Source organism: Saccostrea echinata, unplaced genomic scaffold (assembly GCF_033153115.1).
Source record: "Saccostrea echinata isolate AGI-Se365-2 ecotype Australia unplaced genomic scaffold, CSIRO_AGI_Sech_v1 ptg000029l, whole genome shotgun sequence".
Lineage (NCBI taxonomy): Eukaryota > Metazoa > Mollusca > Bivalvia > Ostreida > Ostreidae > Saccostrea > Saccostrea echinata.
Window position 1 is genome coordinate 36,825,717 of NW_026889778.1, and position 21,784 is coordinate 36,847,500.

General features: G+C 32.2%; 1 protein-coding gene across 2 annotated transcripts in view; it reads right to left on the reverse strand.

Annotated features, from left to right (window-relative positions):
- Positions 1-815: 815 nt before the first annotated feature.
- LOC133195882 (WASH complex subunit 4-like) overlaps positions 816-21,784 on the reverse strand; it is a 22,772-nt gene continuing 1,803 nt past the window's right edge. The window contains exons 2-35 of one of the 2 annotated variants that reach the window (XM_061331854.1): positions 21,275-21,414; positions 20,369-20,534; positions 19,848-19,915; positions 19,616-19,698; positions 19,033-19,179; positions 18,297-18,417; positions 17,988-18,105; positions 17,450-17,577; positions 16,435-16,595; positions 12,718-12,835; positions 12,081-12,206; positions 11,699-11,806; positions 11,211-11,301; positions 10,995-11,050; positions 10,796-10,875; positions 10,384-10,489; positions 10,052-10,168; positions 9,574-9,742; positions 9,079-9,233; positions 7,558-7,632; positions 7,186-7,290; positions 6,925-7,014; positions 6,721-6,765; positions 6,401-6,509; positions 6,097-6,250; positions 5,718-5,781; positions 5,539-5,622; positions 5,328-5,424; positions 4,667-4,761; positions 4,307-4,399; positions 3,803-3,893; positions 3,487-3,558; positions 3,046-3,062; positions 1,206-1,323 (exon numbers count right to left, since the gene is read on the reverse strand). In XM_061331854.1, the coding sequence (XP_061187838.1) occupies positions 3,055-3,062; positions 3,487-3,558; positions 3,803-3,893; positions 4,307-4,399; positions 4,667-4,761; positions 5,328-5,424; positions 5,539-5,622; positions 5,718-5,781; positions 6,097-6,250; positions 6,401-6,509; positions 6,721-6,765; positions 6,925-7,014; positions 7,186-7,290; positions 7,558-7,632; positions 9,079-9,233; positions 9,574-9,742; positions 10,052-10,168; positions 10,384-10,489; positions 10,796-10,875; positions 10,995-11,050; positions 11,211-11,301; positions 11,699-11,806; positions 12,081-12,206; positions 12,718-12,835; positions 16,435-16,595; positions 17,450-17,577; positions 17,988-18,105; positions 18,297-18,417; positions 19,033-19,179; positions 19,616-19,698; positions 19,848-19,915; positions 20,369-20,534; positions 21,275-21,414 (3,440 nt within the window). In that variant the 3' untranslated portion in view covers positions 1,206-1,323; positions 3,046-3,054. Of the gene's footprint in view, positions 1,324-3,045; positions 3,063-3,486; positions 3,559-3,802; positions 3,894-4,306; positions 4,400-4,666; positions 4,762-5,327; positions 5,425-5,538; positions 5,623-5,717; positions 5,782-6,096; positions 6,251-6,400; positions 6,510-6,720; positions 6,766-6,924; positions 7,015-7,185; positions 7,291-7,557; positions 7,633-9,078; positions 9,234-9,573; positions 9,743-10,051; positions 10,169-10,383; positions 10,490-10,795; positions 10,876-10,994; positions 11,051-11,210; positions 11,302-11,698; positions 11,807-12,080; positions 12,207-12,717; positions 12,836-16,434; positions 16,596-17,449; positions 17,578-17,987; positions 18,106-18,296; positions 18,418-19,032; positions 19,180-19,615; positions 19,699-19,847; positions 19,916-20,368; positions 20,535-21,274; positions 21,415-21,784 lie in introns of both variants that reach the window. The other variant, XM_061331853.1, reaches the window with a different exon arrangement.

The following is a 21,784-nucleotide window of genomic DNA, read 5'->3' on the forward strand; positions in this document are numbered from 1 at the left end:
GTTGAACCCTTTCATTACAAAATTAATGGACCTGCAATATATTATGGTTCATGCACTAACAATTTTCTGAACGAACTTAGCACAAAAGCATGACACACTTCGGCAACTGAGTTCCAAGTACTAGTCTGCATTTCTATCCCTGCGCAAAGTAAAAAGGTCCTGCATAAATGTTCAGGTGCCCAACAGTACCCAGTGTCCATCAATCTAGCTGACACTTTATGACCTGCAAAAACTGGTGTACTCTTCACGAATTCCTTATTCACTATTGAAGTAAATGATGACTGAAGTTTTTTGGGTTACAGGAACAAGTCACATTTAAATTGAATAATCCATGTAATGCAATAACTCAAATTCGAATCATGATATTTATTATACAAGTGGAGGATAATACGATTGATCTCACAGCATTTCAAAAAATTCCTTATAATTGAAGTGTCTTTTAATATACTGTAAATCACTTTTTATTCGCGAGAACTTATTTTCGCGTAATTCCGCGAGACAGTATGGTTGCAAAAATATCATTCTCTCATACATTAGTATTCCTATAGATTCTATACAGCGATCGATAACCACCATTCGTGAAAATTTTGTCTCGCTAATAAAGAGTATATGGCCATCTCGCGAAAATGAAGTGTCACGAAAATTTAGTGATCTACAGTATTTATGATAATAACTCTAGATCTGCTAATTAAAAGCTAGTAATGTCAAAAACATTGCACACTACCAGTCTGTATTTAGAAGAAGATAGATTTTTGGGATCAAATCAACAAACATCAACGAAACAGATGTTAATTAACAACAATTTGAAAACAAAGTCGGTCTTCATACATATATTTATTTTAAACTCACTGCAGTACTGTAACATTGTTCAATATCATCATTTGGCACAGATATGTAATGAATTAAGTTAATATATATAGCTAATATTGTGTATACGGTGATGCCTGGGTAACACAAAAGTAGTTTTCGCATCAACATCAGCATCTTCAGGTAAATGTCCTTTCATGGTTCTTATTTTGAATTAAGCTGCATTAAAGGCTGATAAAGAGTTTGTGAATTATAGGCTCAAATCTTTGAAACACTTGGAATGTCTTTGTATCTAGGGTAACATTGCACATATGTCCTTCCTTGTTCAAAGCCTCCTGCACTTTGAGGGTTCATCCCTCCTTTACATTGGAGGTGGAGGGGGTGGGGGAGGTGGTGGTGGTGGGGGAGGAGGTGGTGGAGGAGGAGCACCACCAGAGGGAGGTGCAGGAGCTGGAGGGGGAGGGGCTGGGGCTGGGGGTGGGGCAGGAGCTGATGGAGGGGGTGGTCCAGTGGAATCTGAAAAAAAGTATTTAAAAGAATTATGATTTTCTCACTAACATGTCTTCTATTTCAAAGTAGAAATTCTATATGCAATAACTTGAAGTAATTTTTTTTTAGATTTTTAATATTGAAAAAAAAGAAGAAAAAACAAAACAAAAATAGATCATGTACATTAAGAAGAAGGCAGAGAAAGTCTTCAGAAGAGTACTGTTAAATACAGATACTGTGGAATCATTTTAATTCGTGGGGGTCAATGTTCGTGGGCAAGCAAAATTTTACTTGTTCGTGGGGACTTAATTTCGTGGGTTACTCGTTTATACGGTAGATTTAATGAATTAATATGATTACACATAAACGTTCGTGGGGATGTAAATTCGTGGGTACGGGTGACCCACGAAATCCACGAACATTGGTCCCCCACGAACAATGATGATTCCACAGTAGACTAAGCACTGTAATCATGAATGTTTTCATGGGCTTAATTTTTTATGCCTATTCATCAAATCTACTTTTGCTGAAATCAAATTAAAATATTTAAAAAATGATTTAAAATCTTATTCACTATATGCACATGCATTTATGATAATATCTGTTTAAAATGCATTGTTTTGGGGTTCATTTTGTTTTTTCTCTTTATCATTTTAAACAAATTACCTCCACTTTGATATATATATATTTGGACATATTTACAGTAATTGTACAATATTACACAACTACAAAGCAGATTACTACATCAACAAGACCAGATGGAGCATTCCCTCACATCAGTAAATAATTTTAGAATATGAGTTATTTAATGGTAACTGCAAAATGATATAAAATTCTTCTGTCTATAATTTTTATAACAAAACTTATGAAAAAGTAGTTATTCAGTATTAATAACTCTCATAGAATTTGAGTTGTAACTACATATTATCCTGAGAAATAATTCACCCATAAGATATTAAAAATTAGTAGGGTTTGACTAAATAAAACTTGTAAAAATATCTGCAATTAGAAAGTTTGATGATCCTAAGTTACCTACAAGTTTTAAAACACACCCATACACTAACTTACACATGCACATTAGAGATGCTATATACCCTTCATAACTTATTGCAGGAGAGAATAATTAGGCAACTTTAAATCATAATCAAACCATGCAAACAATGATATGTGATAAAAGTTCTTCTCCATGTAAAGAAACCATCCTGAGTTTATAGGTTACACATTGTTACAGAAGGTAACTGGCTGTATGTTATAAATATCCTTAATTGTATGACAAAACTTGTTTAAACATGTAGTAATTGGTAATTACAAAGAATATTTCTGAATGTTTACTCATAAGAACATTCAAAATATTTAATGCAATTATATGTTACTTTATACTATTTAACACAACAAATTTGCAATTTCATGTTACTTAATTAAAATCAAAATGCATGTAATATAATTTTTGGCATAAGAGACTGTATTTGTACTAATTATAAATGTTTTCAGATGTAAGTATATTATATTAGTAGCTAGTTATTAGTCCATGGGTAACTTCTATAAAGTGATGTAGTATTATACATGTACACATGTACATATACATATGTATGAGAAAAAGAAAGTTTTCGCAAGTAAACACTCTATAATATATGTAGCAGATACATGTATATTAAAATCAATACACTGCATTCAAGTTCTAAATGCTAAAGTCTATCTAAATGAGAAAAAAGTACTAGTATACATGCCCTACACCATGCACCATCTCACCTTATCCTTTCATGTAGCTAGTGCAAAAAATTATATACATCTGATACAGCATTTGTAAAATTATTATTCTTTTCTCCTAGTAACTATTTTTTAACTATCAATGAAGGCACAGACTTCAGAAATTACTTTCATTCCAATAAGGAAGTTATCAAAGTGACTATAATGATTTTAACAATGAACATTTAAATCTCTTTAACTGCAGCTCATTTGTACATGGGTCGGTAATAAAGGTTTAATTCGAGCCTTACTATTAATTATAATAAAAAATCCACTTTAGTTGATCACTACATTCGACCAAAAAAAAAAAAAAAAAATTATATAGAGCTACATACATGTATGATATGGACTACTTAGCAATGATGTCATAAATTACAAATATTTGTGACCAAAAAAAAAATTTAATTTAATTTATAGATTATAAACTCTAGAGAATATTGATACCTGCTGGAGCCTCTGTAGTTTGACTGGGGGCTGGGGACTGGTCAGAACTTCCACCCTGCTCCCCACCTGCTTCTGCAAAAGCACATACATGTATGTTACTGAAGCCAAAATCTGCCATATTACAATAAAACTTTGGAAACACATTTCAATGCAACTTTACATTCCATATTTTATTCACATTATGTATAAATATTGCATGGATTTCATATTTATCAAACTCTTTCACATTATTTTTACTGGCATTGATGATTCTCAATCATGCATCTTTTAATGCACTGAAACATTGGTATTGTTAGAAAAACTTGAACTTTTCTACCTTTCTTTTCTTCGCTTTCCTCTGCTGCTGTTTTATCTGCACGGAAGAAAATTCTAGCACTGCTTAGAGAGTAGTTCAGGAGGTCATATTCCTAAAATTGTGTGCATTCAAGTCAGGTGTGTCTGCGATAACTTAACAACAATTAATGCACGTACATATAATTGTACATGTACTGAAAATAAAACTTTCTTTGAGAGACTTATTTGTTAGAATGCTTCTTTAACAAGATTTGTATATAAAAATAAAATGTAAAAAATACACACTCCCTTACATACACATGTAGATGTATGCTAGGTGCAAATAATGTTTTTTAAAATTCTTTTTAAAGATTCTTTTTATTCACTTGTCTTCAAAAATATTCATAGGAGGATTTTTTTGTATCACATTTACCTCATATGGAACTTCCTGCACAACCGTTTTCATTGCAGAAATTTTTCTCTAATGACATAAATAAATGTACATGTAGGTAAACTTTCATTAACAGATAAGTATAGATGTACAGACCTGCTGGTACTGATCCAGTCTTTTGACTGTTAAGGTGATGGTCTGTTGTGATTTCTCATCACCTCTGCTGGCCAAGGCCTGTTTTTGTTTTTCCTTTAATACAAAATAAACAACATTAAATGTCACAATAAATATCAAATGGTCAAATTTGCATACACATGGACATGCAGTGTGCCCATTACAGTAAAATTCAAATTTAGTGGGTTTTTTTTTTATTTCAATTTCTCAAAGTGGAAAAAAATATAAGCATTCTGAGACTTTTTTCAAACTTAAATTCATTTTTACAATGAGCTGAATGAATTAAGCTTTAAACATATGAAAAACATCTAGAACTGTAAAAAGTGTTTCTCAGTCACTAACCTTCTCTGTCCTGTATTTATCTTTGACAGACTGAAACCAGTGCAAGGAATCAAACTCCTGATACTGGTCCAATAGCTTTAAGATATAGGCCACCCCTGGTAAATGTAATACATATAATTATGAAAAATTAATCACCATATCTTTGAATCCAGTTTTACTACAATTAGATCCTTGACTGCCTCCTACTGTGTATACAAACAATCTAACACCACCGCATTAAGCAACACATCAAAAATGAACTATGAATTGATGTAAAAGGTGAAAATAACAAAAGTGATCAACCTCATAAATCCAGTAACAAAATGAATCGTGAACAAGGCAAAAAGACAGACCTATTGATCTATCAAAATCTTACCAAATCTTGGAAGAAAAAAATTGAGAATTAATTTCCAGATATGTTTACTTAATAAAATAACAGCCTTGTTGAATCACCTTAAAAAATAGAGACAGATGTGTGTTTATGTGTACTTGTGATTTTTTTTTAACTTTAGGTTTAAAGCATTAGTAATGACATATTTCCAAATCTTAAATTTGAGGCAAATAATGTGTACACATTCTAGTCAACATTTCACCAGCATATAAAGGACACAATCTAAAAAAAAAAAAAAAAATCCTAACAGCCTTTTCAACAAGTCTTTTTAAACCTCCTTTCACTTCTTACCCATAGAAAACCCATCATCTGTAAATGCTGCTCCAACTTTATTCCTTCTGCTCATTTTTTCTTTGACACTGATGGAATGTTCAATAAAGTTCACTGTCTGTAAGAGAAAATCTGTACTGAACTACTCATTACAAACATACATGTATTTTCATATGTTACAGTAAAAACGGTTATTTCTTGGAGTTTTCCCCCTTGAATATCACTCTCTTACCAGTGGAGGTAAAATTACAAAGAAGTTCCTAAGATGCATATTCTTGGGATTCCTGAACTCTGGGGCAAACACATCCACTAACATCTGAAATAGAAATCATGCCATTTATTAGAAAAGCTTTATTAAGGATTTATATGTTTCTTTTTTCTTCAGAAAATTTATAAAAAATTGATAGTTACTTTGAAATATTCAGTTCCCTCTGCAAAATTTCTGGCTAAATTTCCAACCACATTGTCCAGGTTTCTGTGAAAAAAGATATTTATTGCATGTTTATTTCATTTAACATCATAATACAATGCATCACCTATTGATTAATGTGACTTTGATCCATAGATATATTTCCTCTAATTTTAGCATTCAGTTTTGGGCTTTTACATTTTTCCCAAGGAAAAGAAATAGAAATTGGAATGCGTAAGTGTTCCACAGTGCAAACTCTGGAATGAATGACTATATAGTTACACTAGAAATGAAAACTTTGCATCTGTTACCATTACACAATGTTTAATTATAGAAATATTAAGCATTAGTTGAAAGGCATAGTTATAAGAAGGAACCTACTTGGCAGCAGTTTGGCACTCCATGGACAAATTCTCCTCCTTACACAAATCTTCAAAGCTCACAATATCCTCAATATCAGGAATAAACCGGATGGCATTGCTACAGCAGTGCAGACCTCCAGACCGGATCATACGAATGTAACCCATAGCATTCCCTGTAAAAGGATTTCATTTATCATTTCAAAAAATTCACTGTAATTTTTTGTTTGGTTCAGAAAAGAAAAGTAATTGATTTTTTTATTTAATTTGGAGAATTACATTAAAAAAATGTAAAATTCGATATATTTTTATAGCATAATTCTTGCCTATCTGAGATATGAGGGTTCGGAACTGATCAAGGTAACTCTCTCCATCTGGGGTCAAGCCAAGATTCTTGATGTTTTTGTTGAACTTATCAGCCCTCTCCACAGGATACTACAAAACAGACAAAATTATTGAAAGCTTCCTATGGACAAAGTTTAAATTTTCTGTTAAAATTCTGTGATCAGTCCTAAACTTTAATTTTTTTTTTACACATGTATGTTTATTCAATATGTTCCAAAGCATCTCTTTAGACCTCATACTGTGGATAAATTCATAATTTTTTTGTATCCAAATGGTTTTGTTAAAGTTAAGCCCAATTTACCTTTTGGTCAGTTTGCATATGGTTTTCCTTGAAAAATTTCCAATCCTATGTAAAAGAAAATAACATGCATGTAAACACAAAAATAAAAAAAAAATTAAATACATGTAAATCAATGCATGATTCAATCAGCAATCCATATATTCTTAAATTCTAAAGTTCTTGTACCATTTAACTGTGACAAACATGTATGTTTAAAAAATATACCTTTATCAACTTTGACTTGATGTGTTCATCATAGAGAAACTGAGAGAATACATAGAACTTCTTCCTCAGGAACTGGTATGTAAAGTTGACCTACAAGCAAAAAAAAAAATATATATCTACCATAGAGAGCTTTCAACTTTAATATACAAACATGTACATTTGTATAAAAATATTCTAGTGAACCTGCTTAATTTCTAAAAATCAATTTCAAGTAGTTGACGAAGCTCACATTACAAACATATTTTATTTATAAGAACTTACTGTGGTGTTCATGATACCAGTCCCATGGGTCCTAATGGAGTTGGCAATATGTCTGATGTTGATAGTGTTCAAGTGCTTATTATTGCTTGATCTCTCCACAAAAATCTGAATGTTATACATTATTATTAAATAAGTTGTATATTTATTGAAATATTCATTGATAAAATTTGTTATACATGTAGTTAAAATAAAAATATTTAATTGCTGCTACAAGCCTGCAGTATGGACTCAAATGAATATGGTTCACTTTTTTCAAATTTGCTAGTTTGTCTGTTTCTAACTTAAAATTGTTCCAAGATTCTTTGACTTATTTCAAAAAACTTAGAGAAACAGAGCAAGTTTTATGATGATTGGGCTGTACAAAATCCTTACTTGGTTATTGAGGTTGTACATGTATCTGGAGACAAACACATGGATGTTACGCATAATCTCCAGTACATCCAATCCCTGCCAAGTAAATCATGCAAAATCGTAAATTAAAACAAAGAAAATTTATTTTGTGATGAAAATAGATGAACAATTTATAAATCTGAAAAAAAAATTTCTGCATAACGATTTCATGCAGGATCAAATTTAATATCAAATTTTGTGTTTAATATATAAAAATACCGTATTTTTTGCCATTGTCCAATTTTTGCGAAATTCTGCAGATAGGACAAATCCGCAAAAATTGCAATCGCAAAATATTTTTCATAATTTATTCAGATATTTTATACATGCAATTATGATAAGTGGTGTGTATGTCTGACAGGGTTCTCATTAATGCAAGAATCTGCGTACTGGACGAAGCAAAATTATTCGAAACACAAGGTTTTTAAGATCGATGCGTCGAAGAATCAGGAATGGCCACGTCCTTGTTAGGAGAAAATTCGGGTGTCATTGAAATTCTAAGATTTTAGATGTCAGGATTTGTCCAAAACATATTGAATCAAAACCTTCCTGTAAATAATATCAATTAAACAAGTTGATACAAAAACATCTTTTCTTGTACCTATTTTGCAATTACATGTATAAGTCCAAACTCTGATAGCTGCAAACAACACATGGTTGCTTTTCTTTTTTAAATACTTTTCTCAATCTTGTGTTTTATCTTGAGACAATAATTACTGCTTGTATACACAATGTTGCTCGATTGTCTCATGAATTTCACCTAATGCATAGGACTGACAAGATTAGTTACGCCTCAATGCACATGACACCTGTGATTGTTAACCGTCAACTTTAGGGTACTAGATTATGCAACTGTTTGTTTTAGCTTAAAATATAAACACCAAATTAATTTTGATGGCAATTAACTAGAAGTGTATTTTAGAACATGGTTTGGATGCATTTATTATCATTATCTATATATTAAATTATTTAAATATTTTAATAGATCGCATAAAACGTCTGTTAGAATAAAGATTTTTATTGTTGTTTGGGTGGACTGACCCTGCATTAATTCATTTCAATTGGTACTCGACATATTTTTTACAAAAACTAACTAAAAGATAGTAGTTAAATTAAGCTTAATAGCTTAATACCTGTTCTCATACACCTTTGATCAATATGTCTTAAAGAATTTATAAAACGTAAACATGACAGCGTTCTGATAATTCATAAAGTTTAGTGAATGATCATACCCGTAAATAAATTTTTGCGGTATAATGCATCTGCAGGAATTGAAAACGCAGAAATTAATTTGCTACCTTTTAGGGGTTAAATCGCAAAAATTTCCAACTGCATAAAATACCCGTTAAACAGTATATAGTTTTACATGTACATTTACATACATACATGTACCATTTTCATAAGAAAAAATCTTAATTTCAAACTGACTTTAAAAATGTTACAAAGATTAAATGCGAGTGCCTATAAAAAAGTTCCTACTTTATCATAAGATTTTTGAGCTACCTGTTCCAGTGTTTGGCTGGGTAAGTGGGATTCTAACAGACTTAAACAGTACTTTTGCTGAGCCATATTCTTCATCTCTCCGTATGTCTTCCAGTCATGAAGAGCTACCGTAGTTAGGTTGTAGAAGGTCTTGTTCAGGTAATGTTCCACATAAGCTGACAATAAATGAAATTATTACATTAAATTGTATTTTACATATTTTCATTTCTCCCATAAAGTTCCCCCTCCCACTTTGATATTCACCATCACCTATGAATACCTTAACTAAGAGTTAAATAATTATTGATATTAAATTTATCTCCAAAGACAATCAAATAACCACTTTTAAAGCTACACATTGATATAGTATATTTTCCTGTCATTTACCTTTTTTCTGTTGTCCCTTACAGAGCTTTCCCTGCATTTTATAGAATTTCCAAAACATTTTACCCACAGTTTTACAATTATCTGTACACTAAAGTCTACTGTCAGTGAGTTGTTGATGTTTATATTTACCTTTGATATTGATCAATCTATCAAACAATCTGATTGGTCGGACTTTGAGGAGGTGTGACAGATCCTTCAGACCCACTTTAAATGGATTTCTGTCATCCAGTTGTAGATGAGTGTGGATCTGTAGACGTAAGTCTGTCTCAATGGACTGACACAAAGGATCCAACAGGTGCTGAAAATAGAGAATGTAAACAGTACTTAATTATCTTTTCAAACAAAATAAGACTTTGCTTGTACCAAACCATGACTCCTGCATATACCATGTATATATCACATTTAAATGACTGTATATATATGCAGCAAATAAGATTCCAGTTTGGAAAATTGTTGATATAGTAAAAAATTGGTTTCAATTTTTCAAGAAAGAGTTAAAGGATTTTAAAATGCTTAAAATTTGACAAATTCAAAAAAAAAAAATTCCTCTTTACTAATCGTTAAATTATTACAAGTGCTTAAAATTTGACAGACTCAGAAAATGTACCTCCTTAAAATATTCATAGACTTCTCTATCATAGGCATTCATCAATTCCCTTGGTGATGCCATGTGACGTACAGCAGCCATTCTAGGAACACAGTCTCTCAAGGCACCAAACATGTACTGAAAAACACAGTCTTATTACATAAACTAATGATGGAGAGGCAAAAATAACAGAGGAGAAACCTACAAACATGTATATTTCCTTAAGAAAAATGTTAATATTACATGGAATTTACAGGCATTGAATTTTCACTATTACAAGTACTGTATTAAAATTAATGTTAATGACTCATTCCACATTGAACATCTTGAAGGTAATACAACTTTTTACTCACATGTATTCTATGAGTGTCTGTGACATTCTCACACATGTCTGTGAGATAATTGGGGAGGATCACTCGATGCCAGTAAAAAAATGTACAGTCACAGGCCTGTCTGACCCTGGAAAAATTTACATTATGATAATAAAAAAAATGTGTTTTAAAGTAAAAATATTAAATTAAGTTTCTGAGAAAAACTATAGCTAATCCATTCTAAGAATTACATTATGATGTAATGTTCTTATACACATTAGTTTTGGACATTTTATTTCACCATTCATTTTAGAGAAACATGTAGTACATTTTCTAAAACTTACAGACTAATTCACTTCTTACTGAAATCATTATCAGAAGTGGTGCCATCAAAAAGTTTTTAAAATGTTTTGTATTTATTAAGGAAGAAAAGTATAAGTCAAAAAATAATTACTTCTCCCTTAGATCACAGATGACTTCCATTTTCTTTAATGTTCCCATCAAATTCTGCAACTCATCATCTTTGAAGGTTTTCTGGGAAAAATAAATTCTTTATGATGTGATTTTCATTTTACAAGTATTAAAAAAAATTTTACAACATACAAATAAACATATTATAATTTTGTTTTTTCTTTGAATTTCATTTTCATCACCATTTTTGTGCCTAGAGCCAAAGCCAGGTGAGTGATCAAACGTCTCTCCTTGGTGCCTAAACAAAATCAAAATATACAAAATCAGATATTGAATTTCAATTATAGCACTGAATAAAACTAACTTGTAAATATAGTCATCATATATTGTTTGGAAGCAGACATACAGAGAAAATGGGGAAAATTATATTTTTACATGTAATATAGGAGTTGATTTACCTGGTCCATTCAGTGCAGTCTCTGCTAGAACCAGGGCAGATAAAACATCCAATCGTCTCTCACTGTATCTCTTATCTGACGTTATTCTCTTCTGTTTTTATAAAAAAAATATTTAGTCTTCTTTGATATTTTTCAAGTTATTCAATAAAGATTCATGATTGATAAGTATCAGGTATATCTGGGGAGTGTGTGTGTGTACGTGTGGAGGATGGGGGGGGGGGGGGGGTGATATCTCAAATGAAAAGATGTATTTGATAAATAAGTTTATGTACAGTGTATATATTCTGAAAGCACCCAATCTACAGGTGTTAATATACCTTGGAGTTGGTGTATGTGTGTGTGGTGGTGGGGTGATGGAGTGATTGTGGTGGTGGTGGGGGGGGGGGGGGGGGGGTAATGATATCTCTAATGAAAAGCTGTACTTCTAAGGCAAGTGAATGTACACTGTATACATTCTGAAAGCATCCAATCTACAGGTGCAAACGTACCTTGGCCACCCCAATACTACTGAGGCAGATGAAGCTGAGATGTTGTACAATATGGTTCACTGACTCAGCAATCAACATAGTTCTTCCATGGAAGGTGTGTTCTATAGCCTACAAGAGATATTTAACATTTTAAAATCTTTCATCGGTTTGAATATTTGCTATTTATCCTATTCTCGTTCAAAATGGATATTATGCAAACACAGAGTCAATTGTTTTCATGTACATGCAATAGCTACATATTAAGCTTTAGGGAAGCTTACAAAAGTTTAAGATGACATACATGTGCATGTTCCAGTGTTTTGGAAACTTCCTTCTTAATTCAAACAAAAAACAAGAAGAAAAAACAAGAAGATGTCTGAGTGAATTTATTCTGATGGATTACCTTGAGTAGCTCAATGAGTCGACACAGTGAGAGGAGACATGACTTGGTCATTGGTTTAGACATGGCGACATGTAGGTTCATAGTCGTCCTCACCAGGTGACTAATGTTATAGGCATGGAGTACTCCCTACAACACAATGACCTATTTTGAATTCATTTTTCAAAATAATTCATTAGATATTTTTTTTTATTTTCTGGAAGATTAATACATAAGACCAGTAATGTCACATTTACATGTATCCTAGAGTGACAGTAAACAATCCAGTAAATTCTTACAATTTTAAATCGTCATTTGAGAGCTTTTCTGAAATCCATCAAACCTCCTTTATTTCATGTTTTATGTTTGTGCAAGATTAATCAAAATAAATAAGAATATTGTGAAGGATACAGCAATAAGTGGAAACCTATCCAATGCAAATAAAGCAATATGTCAAATTATTGTTACAGTAATACGTGTACATGCTAATAGCAAAGTACTAAGGACAAAAAATTTTGATTTATTATAAAGTTAATTCATTATGTCCAATAAGTTCATCATATGTTTTAAAACTAAAAGGTATGTCATTGAAAATCACTCCACTGTATGCAAGAATTCAATAAAAGTATGTGTTTGCTGTAGCCATGTATACAAAATTTACCTGTATGAAGAGCACACATCTGTGGTTAAGGTCCTCCATTAAGGAGTTTGTTTTGGACATGCTAGACTCCATTTCTACCATCCAGGCCATTACTGTAGTGTGGAAATTCTGGACATCTCTGTATTAGAATGACCAAAGAAATATACAGTAGAACTTACTTTTATGGAACTTTGTTATACAGAATTCTCTTATTACATGTAGGAATAATTTTTTTTAAATCCCCAAACCATTTTTTTAAAAAATGATCTTTGAAGAAAAGATAGGTTATTATTAAGATTTAGGTTGAAGAGAATCACATGAAAACCATTCACCAATTGTTATGATATAAAAGAACATTATTTCTGTGTTTTATTAATTTATTAAACAAAAAATAGCTCTTTCATTTACAGTGTACAAACAAATGTATATGGGCAGCTCCTTGTCCTTTAAGAATGAAGTCTGTGTCTACTGATGTTGAAAATGATTAACATATTGATACATAATACTGAATATATACATGATATACAATGTACATGTATAAACAACTAGAAAACTGACCAGTCAGCAAGGGCCCCGCCGAGGGGTAGAAATATAAGGGTGCAGCTTACAGAATGAGAATTTTAATTGATTACAAAAATTAAAAAATATATGAAGAAGAATATGCAATAACAACTGTATTATAAAATTTCAAGATAATTCCTAAATATCCAACAACCTGTAAAGAGTACTGTATCCCTGTATTTACATATTAAGGCAGTAAAAAACATCATACATGTAGCTATAATAACTCAATTAAATGTATATTTAAACAAAAATAAAGCATGCGTTTTTTAAAATGCCAGCCTTCAGTGAATGCAAATATCACCCAGGCTTGACCTTAACTTCAAAACAAACATCAGCTGCAGACAAAGGTTAATTTATCTTAAAGTGACAAATAAAGATAAGCCTGGAAAATTCTCTGCCCCAGACAATATAATTAATCCCAGGGGATTAATTGTACTGCTCTCACATCCTTTTCTTCCAAGCTTACAATAAGAACTTTTTCAGTAATGACAGAATGAGTTTATTATTGGACTATCTGTTGTAATTAATAGTATTCTTGAATTTACATACGGCAACAAAAAAATGAATAAATAAATAAATAAAATAAATAAATAAAAACAAAAAAAAATTTAAAAAACATATCTTTACGTATATCTTGTTTTCAGAATTTAATAAAATCATAACTCATTGTGTATTTTACCAAAATAAAGTATGAACATTATTCAAATCCACATTTCAGAGAATGTAAATCATTCGGAATTGACCTTAACTCCAAAACAAACTTCATTTGCGCACAGAAGTGTTAATTAATCTCAATTTGACAGAAACAGATAATGCTTTGGATTTTCTTCAAGAGGAAAGTTAATTAATCCCATGGGACTAGTTGCAGCTTTCACAGTTTACAATAGGAACATTCTCAGCAGTTATCTCTCTTTGCCCTGGCATTCATTCTAATGTAAAGATAAGGAATCTACCCCACCACCCCAGCTCCAAAGTGGATGACATACAGAACCAAACTTAGCATCAAAATATGTCTTACTGCCTCTTCAACCAACATACCAAATTTGAACTTAATTGGTCAACTACAAAAAAAGTTATTGAAAAAAACCCAGAAAATTTGTGGACGGAAGAATGACAGACGGACAGACAGACAGAGGGACAGACAGACAGAGTGATTACTATAGGGCACCCGCAAATCCTTGCGGGGCCCTAATAATGAATCCAAAACCTTGGTGGTCATATCAAAACACTCATGAACATGTCACACATGCACATTAAAACTGTTGACAGAGAACTACAATGAGTAATCAAAAGTTCAGTAAGAAATGATTATTATTTTAACAGTGTATGCTGAAATCTAAAGCATGTGCTTCACTTAGTGGAAATACATGTATCTACAGAGCTGTGTAAAACATTAGTTGCCTTTGGCTTTAAAATTTTTTCTTACTAATTATCATTTCTTCCATCACCAGCATTAAAGTTCCAATTTGTTTATTTCTATAGGTAGACTTTATCAAATCTGATTTTTTTTGTTTTTGAATGTTTTAAAAACAGATTTGCATGAAATTTGATGTGCATGCCTTTAAAGACCAATGATGTACCATACAAGTATGTTCAGGGTCTGGTGCTAAAAAAACCACAACAAGCTTTCTACACTACATGTAGTAATGTTATTCCACAGATATGAAATTAGAGAAACACCAAAGTTAGAGAACTGATTAAGTAATACACAACAGCCATATACAAACCTGCTCCTGATGGATCAATTCAAAAATAAATGTTCATATATATATATTTTAAATTTTACATGTATTTGAAGGTAGTCTTGTCATCATTGCCAAGATATTGTTATTCTGAATCAGTAAAATACAAACATACTTATGACAACAACAAAAAAATAAATTGGATATTAAATTCAAGCAATCGTGCGTGATCATTTATTTATTTATTTATTTTTTATGCCCCCCGGATCGAAAGATACTGGGGTATATTGTTTTTGTCCTGTCTGTCTGTTTGTCTGTTTATCTGTTTGTCTGTCTGTCTGTTGTCAACTTTAACCTTGCCCATAACTTTTGATTGGTTGGAGCTATGACTTTCATATTTCACATGTGTATTCCTTGTGACAAGACCTTTCTTTGGGTACCATCATATTTGACCTTTTGACCTTGACCTTGGAGTTTGACCCACTTTTGCAAAATTTTATGAGACTTTAACCTTGGCCATAACTTCTGAACAGTTGGTGCTTGGGCTTTCAAACTTCACATGTGTATTCTTTGTGACAAGGCCTTCCGTTGAATACCATCCACTTTGACCTTTTGACCTTGACAGTGGAGTTTGACCTACTTTTGAAAAACTTTAACCTTGGCCATAACTTTTGAACAGTTGGTGCTTGGGGTTTCAAACGTCATATGTGTATTCCTTGTGACAAGACCTTCCTCTGGATATCAACCTCTTTGACCCTTTGACCTGACCTTGGAGTTTGACCTACTTTTGAAGAACTTTAACCTAGGCCATAACTTTTGAATGGTTAGAGCTAGGGCTTTCATACTTCACATATGTAATTCTTGTGGCAAGACCTTCCTTTGGATACCAACCACTTTGACCTTTTGACCTTGATCTAGGAGTTTGACCTACTTCTGAAAAACTTTAACCTTGGCCATAATTTTTGAATGGTTGGTGCTAGGGTTTTCATACTTCACATATGTAATCCTTGTGACAAGACCTTCCTTTGGATACCAACCACTTTGACCCTTTGACCTTGACTTAGGAGTTTGACCTACTTTCAAAAAACTTTAACCTTGGCCATAACTTTTGAATGGTTGGTGCTAGGGCTTTCATACTTTACATATGTAATCCTTGTGATAAGAACTTCCTTTGGATACCAACAACTTTGACCTTGACCTTGATGTTTTACTTACTTTTAAATAACTTTAACCTTCGCCATAACTTTTGAACAGTTGCAGCTAGGCCTTTCAAATTTAAAATTTTTTATCTTTTGGCCTGGATTTTGACTTGCATTTGAGAAACTTTAACCTTCGCCAAAAGCTGCCATACGGGGGCATCAGTGTTTCAAAAACACATCTTGTTTAATAAATTAATTGTTATTTCATAATTTTTTGAATGTGGAATTACATGTAGTACTACTCATTTTCACTCTGTCTCTCTCCTTCTCTCATTCTTTCAGTATCTCATTACTTTGTAAGCATCTGTTGTCTCTGGGTCAGCCATGATGACCTTGTGGCAGTCACTGCATCCTTGGCCTTCCTGTCCAGCAGTTTGTCCACCTGTGGCATCTTACTTAACAGGAACTCAGTAGGGAACCACACAATGTTTCCTAACAGGTGGATTGCAGGAATCTAGGATATTAAGACAAATTAAAATTTACGCCTCATCCTAGCGACCCGGGTAATTTTGAAAAATATTTCAATTCAATTCATTTTATTGACATCACCATGTTGGCATACAGTCAAAATAAGAAATCAAATGACAGATAACAGAAAAAAAGAGAAAAATATTGTAACATAATTGCATGCAATTCAATTTTATATAGTTCCTTCTAGCCCTTGGGATTGTTTCCTCTGCATGAAGCATTTATCTAAATAGATACATTGTAGTATTATAATCACATGGGTTAACAATTTCTTTAATGGGATCAGTACCACAGTATAATTTATCATCAAAAATATCACAATATTGAAATCGAAGATTGTCATACACAGGACAGCAAAAATACAAAACAAAGAAAAACTGGAGACCAACACCTTGAGGTTAAAATTGTGCAAGACTCTCACGTGTGGATACCGAACGGTATTCAATAGGGTCTGTACCAAAAGTTGTAAACTTAAAAATATAAAATAGATCACCAACAATTCGAAGTGTTGGTGATCTGTTTTATATCTTTAAGTTTACAGGACAGTAAAGTACAAAATGTTTTTCATTTTCAACCAATAATTTACAAGCATAGCATAAACGTTTTTCCTTAGGGATTATTGGTTTACAGTATCTGCCTGTTTCAATGAATAGTGAATGTGCACTGATTCTTAATTTTGTTAGCTGTGATCTTTCATGCTTTTTTAAAAACTTGTTTTCATACCTTTTTATGCACATCCCATATTCTTCTGAAGATCTTTTGAAGACAAATTAAAATTTACACCTCATCCTAAGCGACTCAGGTAATTTTGAAAAATATTTTAAAAACTTGTTTTCATACCTTTTTATGCACATCCCATATGCTCTTGAAGACCTTTTTGTCAATGACCCTGAATATTTGGAAATGTAAGATGTATAACCCACATAGGCCCACAAATTTATATCTCTGGTCCATTTCATTAGCTTCTCCTGTAATGAGGAAATTATACAGATAAATTTATCTCTATCATTACTTATTGAAATGTATTCCTTATTTGATTTCAGGATAAAATAAAGTGGGTCATGTTCACTTGCATTCCTTTAACTTAATGACCCTTTACCATTTGCATACAGTTGAACCTCATTATCTCAAACTCAAGGAAAACAGACAAAAAAATTATGATATTTGAGGACTCTACATATTGAGGTTAAAAATGCATTGAAAAAGTTTCTGAGACTTCTAACCCACTTTAATATATCCATGATATTCAAGATATTAAAGTTCTGGATACTAATATTCATATTACTGGGGAGAAAATCCCCCCCCCCCCCCAAAAAAAAAATCAGATTAATACAAGTTATTCCCTTGTCAAGAACATCCTCAAGATAAAATAGCATACCTATCCTGGCTTCCAGCTCTGCTAAGTAATCTTTGATGCTGACTGCAAACTCCTCAGCCAGGTTTGGGTTTTTACTGACATATACAGTGGGGGTGTCAAAGGGTTGTTCCACACAGTCCTGTACAAAGTATAATTTAAAACCACTGTAAACTTCATAATTCTATCAAAACTGCTTAAAAAATTAATTAATTTGGGTAAAAACTTAAAGGGAAATGATTTTGAATATGTGGTTAAAATTTGTATGTGTATATTAAAACAACAAAATTTCTAATCAATAGTTCCAACATCTGACTTCCTCTTTATATTCACCTGAAATATTCTTCCATCCAACAACTGGCCCTCTAGCTTCATGATCAATTTTTCAAATGGCCGGATCTTCTCTGGAGCAATTCCAAATTTCCCTGGATCATGGTGGACAGATTTCAGCATTCTACAAATGGTTACTTAGTAATACATGTATGTGTAAGGACTGAACTTCATATTATACTGATACTTAGAGTAATTTTATTGATGAATTAGAAAACATTGAAACAGTTTCTGCATGTATGGTATTCTGCTTTAATAATTTTAAAAATTTTCAAAATCAAATTTCATTCATGAATAATGGTGTCATAATTGAATATTTCAAGACTGAAAACTGAACATCTAACGACAAAATTTTACTATTCAGTATTCATTAATGATTCAACATTACATAAAAAGACAATTATACAACTGTTCTTTTTAATTATCATACGTGTATCTTGTCATTTTAACCAGTATTTGTATAGACTGTTGATGGCAAAAGCTCAGAATAACTGCATTCCTGCCTTCTTAAATATAGAATATTGTAGATCAACAAATTTTTGCATGAACTTATTTTCGTGGGATCAAATCTACTCGAAATCTGGTTATTGCTGTGTATTATCTTTACCCGGTACTAAAAAATGCATGTGAGAACGAAATTAAGGCAAGCAAAGGATCTGACACATGTAATTAAGTAAAAATGAAGTTTTCACTAATAAAAAGTGATCTATAGTTCCTTTGAAGTTGTCTACTCTCTCACCTTTTGTACAGGGTCCAGTGTTCCCGCAGTGTTGCCTGATTCTCGATGATTTCGTCCAGTGTAATTAACACCCCAAGTAGATCTCCGAGATGTTCATACACCACTTGAAAGTGGACATCACTGACATCTAACAGCTTAGGACCATTCCTATAAACAGTCAATCCAATAAATGAAAAGCTTATTATCCGGTGCAGAATCAATTGAATTTATGTAAGGGTTTAATGCTTATTTTTTTTTATTGTATGGCTAGTAAAATCAGCCTAAAATTAGTAAGACCAAAATATTAATTAAACAAAGGACATATACCAATGCATAATTGAATAAACATGTACTTAAAAATAAAAAAAAGTATTATTGGAGCACAGAATTCAACTAAAGTAAGGTTTTATTTAATTGTTTAATACACTGTATTATGAAATGAACATAGGGAAAAAAGTGAAAAGCAGTCTTTGACTTAATTGACATTTTTCTTTGGAGATGTAGGCTGTAAAGTTGGAGGCTTGAATAGGAAACATTTGCTGCCCAATTCATTCCCATAAATATTGTATACAGAACTGTTAGATTGTAATGAATCTTAATTTACCTTACTACAGAAAACAGACAAGCAAACTGCTGAATGACATTCTTTACTACTTCATTGGTTCTATTTACAAAGCAGGAAAGCTCCTATAAACAAATATGACAATGATTCAGTGAATTATTTCTGAAATTATTTCTTAAAATTACAATAATTATAATGTCTACCATGTATTCAAGTAAGTTTTACTTCATGAAATCAATGGCACTTAAAAATAGTGTAGTCAGTTTTTGTCTACCTGAATTAATGGCATGATTCGCCCTATCTGTACTTGGGCTTCTCCCTCAGCAAGACCTTTTTCAGGCTCTGATAAGAAAAGAAAATACCTTGCCAAAAATGTGTTTCACAGGGGGGTGATAAATACAAGAAGTTTTTAGGAATTTTTTATGAATCTCCCAGGCAACTTGAAACTGTGTTCCTTATTCACATATAAAGAATCTCCATTATAAGGAGGTGAAATTCAAAGTCCCAGTGACCTCCCTTTTAACCGAGTTTTACTGTAGAGGTATTTGAACCAAACTTTTCTGCCACGCAATATTAGAACTGTTGACATGCTTGACAGCAGAACATGAAGTATATATGTAGTATTTACTCATTTTAGTTACCTATCAATGGCATGTGAACATATGCATGAAAGTTTGCATATTTGTTTGTTTGTTTTTTTTTCACTGAAGTTAATATACTGAGCATTTAATAAATTTCTTTCACACAGAAGTAAGAATGTAGTAATGTTACTATCATGGGTAATGTATCACGCACCTCCTTCTCCGTAAAAGATAAGTGCATTGAAGAATTTATTCTCAGCCTCGTGTATCAGAGCACTCATCTCCGAGCACAGGGACGCCAGAACTGTGATGATTTTGTTGAAAATCTTGTTGTCTGTCCTTATTAACTGCAGCAAACTTGTCTGTTCATATGGCAAAAGCTGAAATAACACGTATACATGTATAAAAGAAGTGTATTCTTTATTAAAAATAAAAATTACTAATTGGCAGCTTTAAGTTTAAGATATAATTTAATGATGTAATAAGTGAGTAAGGACATACAATTCAAATCTGAGCTTCTATAATACATGAATTACTGTAAACCAACTTTTATTCGCATGCGAGAAATTTTCACGAGGTTCGCGAGAGCCTCATCATCACGAATATTTCTCGCAGTGAACCGGTCCTTAAAGTCTCTCTTTCTATTAACAACAGGTCCAAAAAAGGCTTGTTCGCGAAAATTAATTGTCACGAACTAGTTTATCCCTGGTAAATCGTGAAATAAAGTCGTCGCTAATAAAAGTTGGTTTACAGTAATTCTTTTCACATGTGTACACACCCCACCCCACCCCAAACACACACTTTTATTTTGCCAAGAAAAAGTTAACTAAATCAATGAACTACTTATTTTTTTACCTAGTCACAAGACTAGTATTAATGCTTTATGGCATCTCAACATCGTCCTGATGATCACATGATTATAACCGTGTAGCAGAATTAAGACTGGCTGTAGTTTTAGAAAGTGTGATCTGATCCTATTGGCCAGATTTAAAAAATCTGAGTTTCTGACAGCTGTGCATAAGTTCAAGACACATTCTATACACCCTAGCTAATCTGTTAAAACAGGAAAAATGAAAATGCAAAGGACCTGACAAGGATTTTTGCAACCTTTGATCATTACTTGAAGAGCAATAGGGTCCAGTGTGAAATCCCAGGATTCTCCAATAGAGTCGTCCAATGCATCCTCAATCTCCCTCAGCTGTGTTGCATATTCCTCCATAAACAATCCATACTTCTTTAATTGCAGCTCCCCAACTATTTCTGAAGATATTAAATATACAATTGTAACATATATTAAAATTATTTTTTTTTTATTTCAATAACTGATTAACAATTACCAAGAGCTGAATTCTAATCAACAAACATATTACAAATGTTTTATCAATCATTAAACCGATGTTACAAAATATCTAACATATAACAAGTGTGCAGCATGTGCAATTAATTCGGCTGCGGTCCTGTACACATGATTCAAACTACACTAAACTGTAGAGAACAACAAATGCAGCCATATAACTTTTACAATTTTGAGGTGTTCAGGGCTCGACATTAACTATTTTCCCTACTTGTCCATTCAGACAAGTGACCAAGACATTTACTTGTCCGAACTTCAACTTCACTTGTCCGAAAA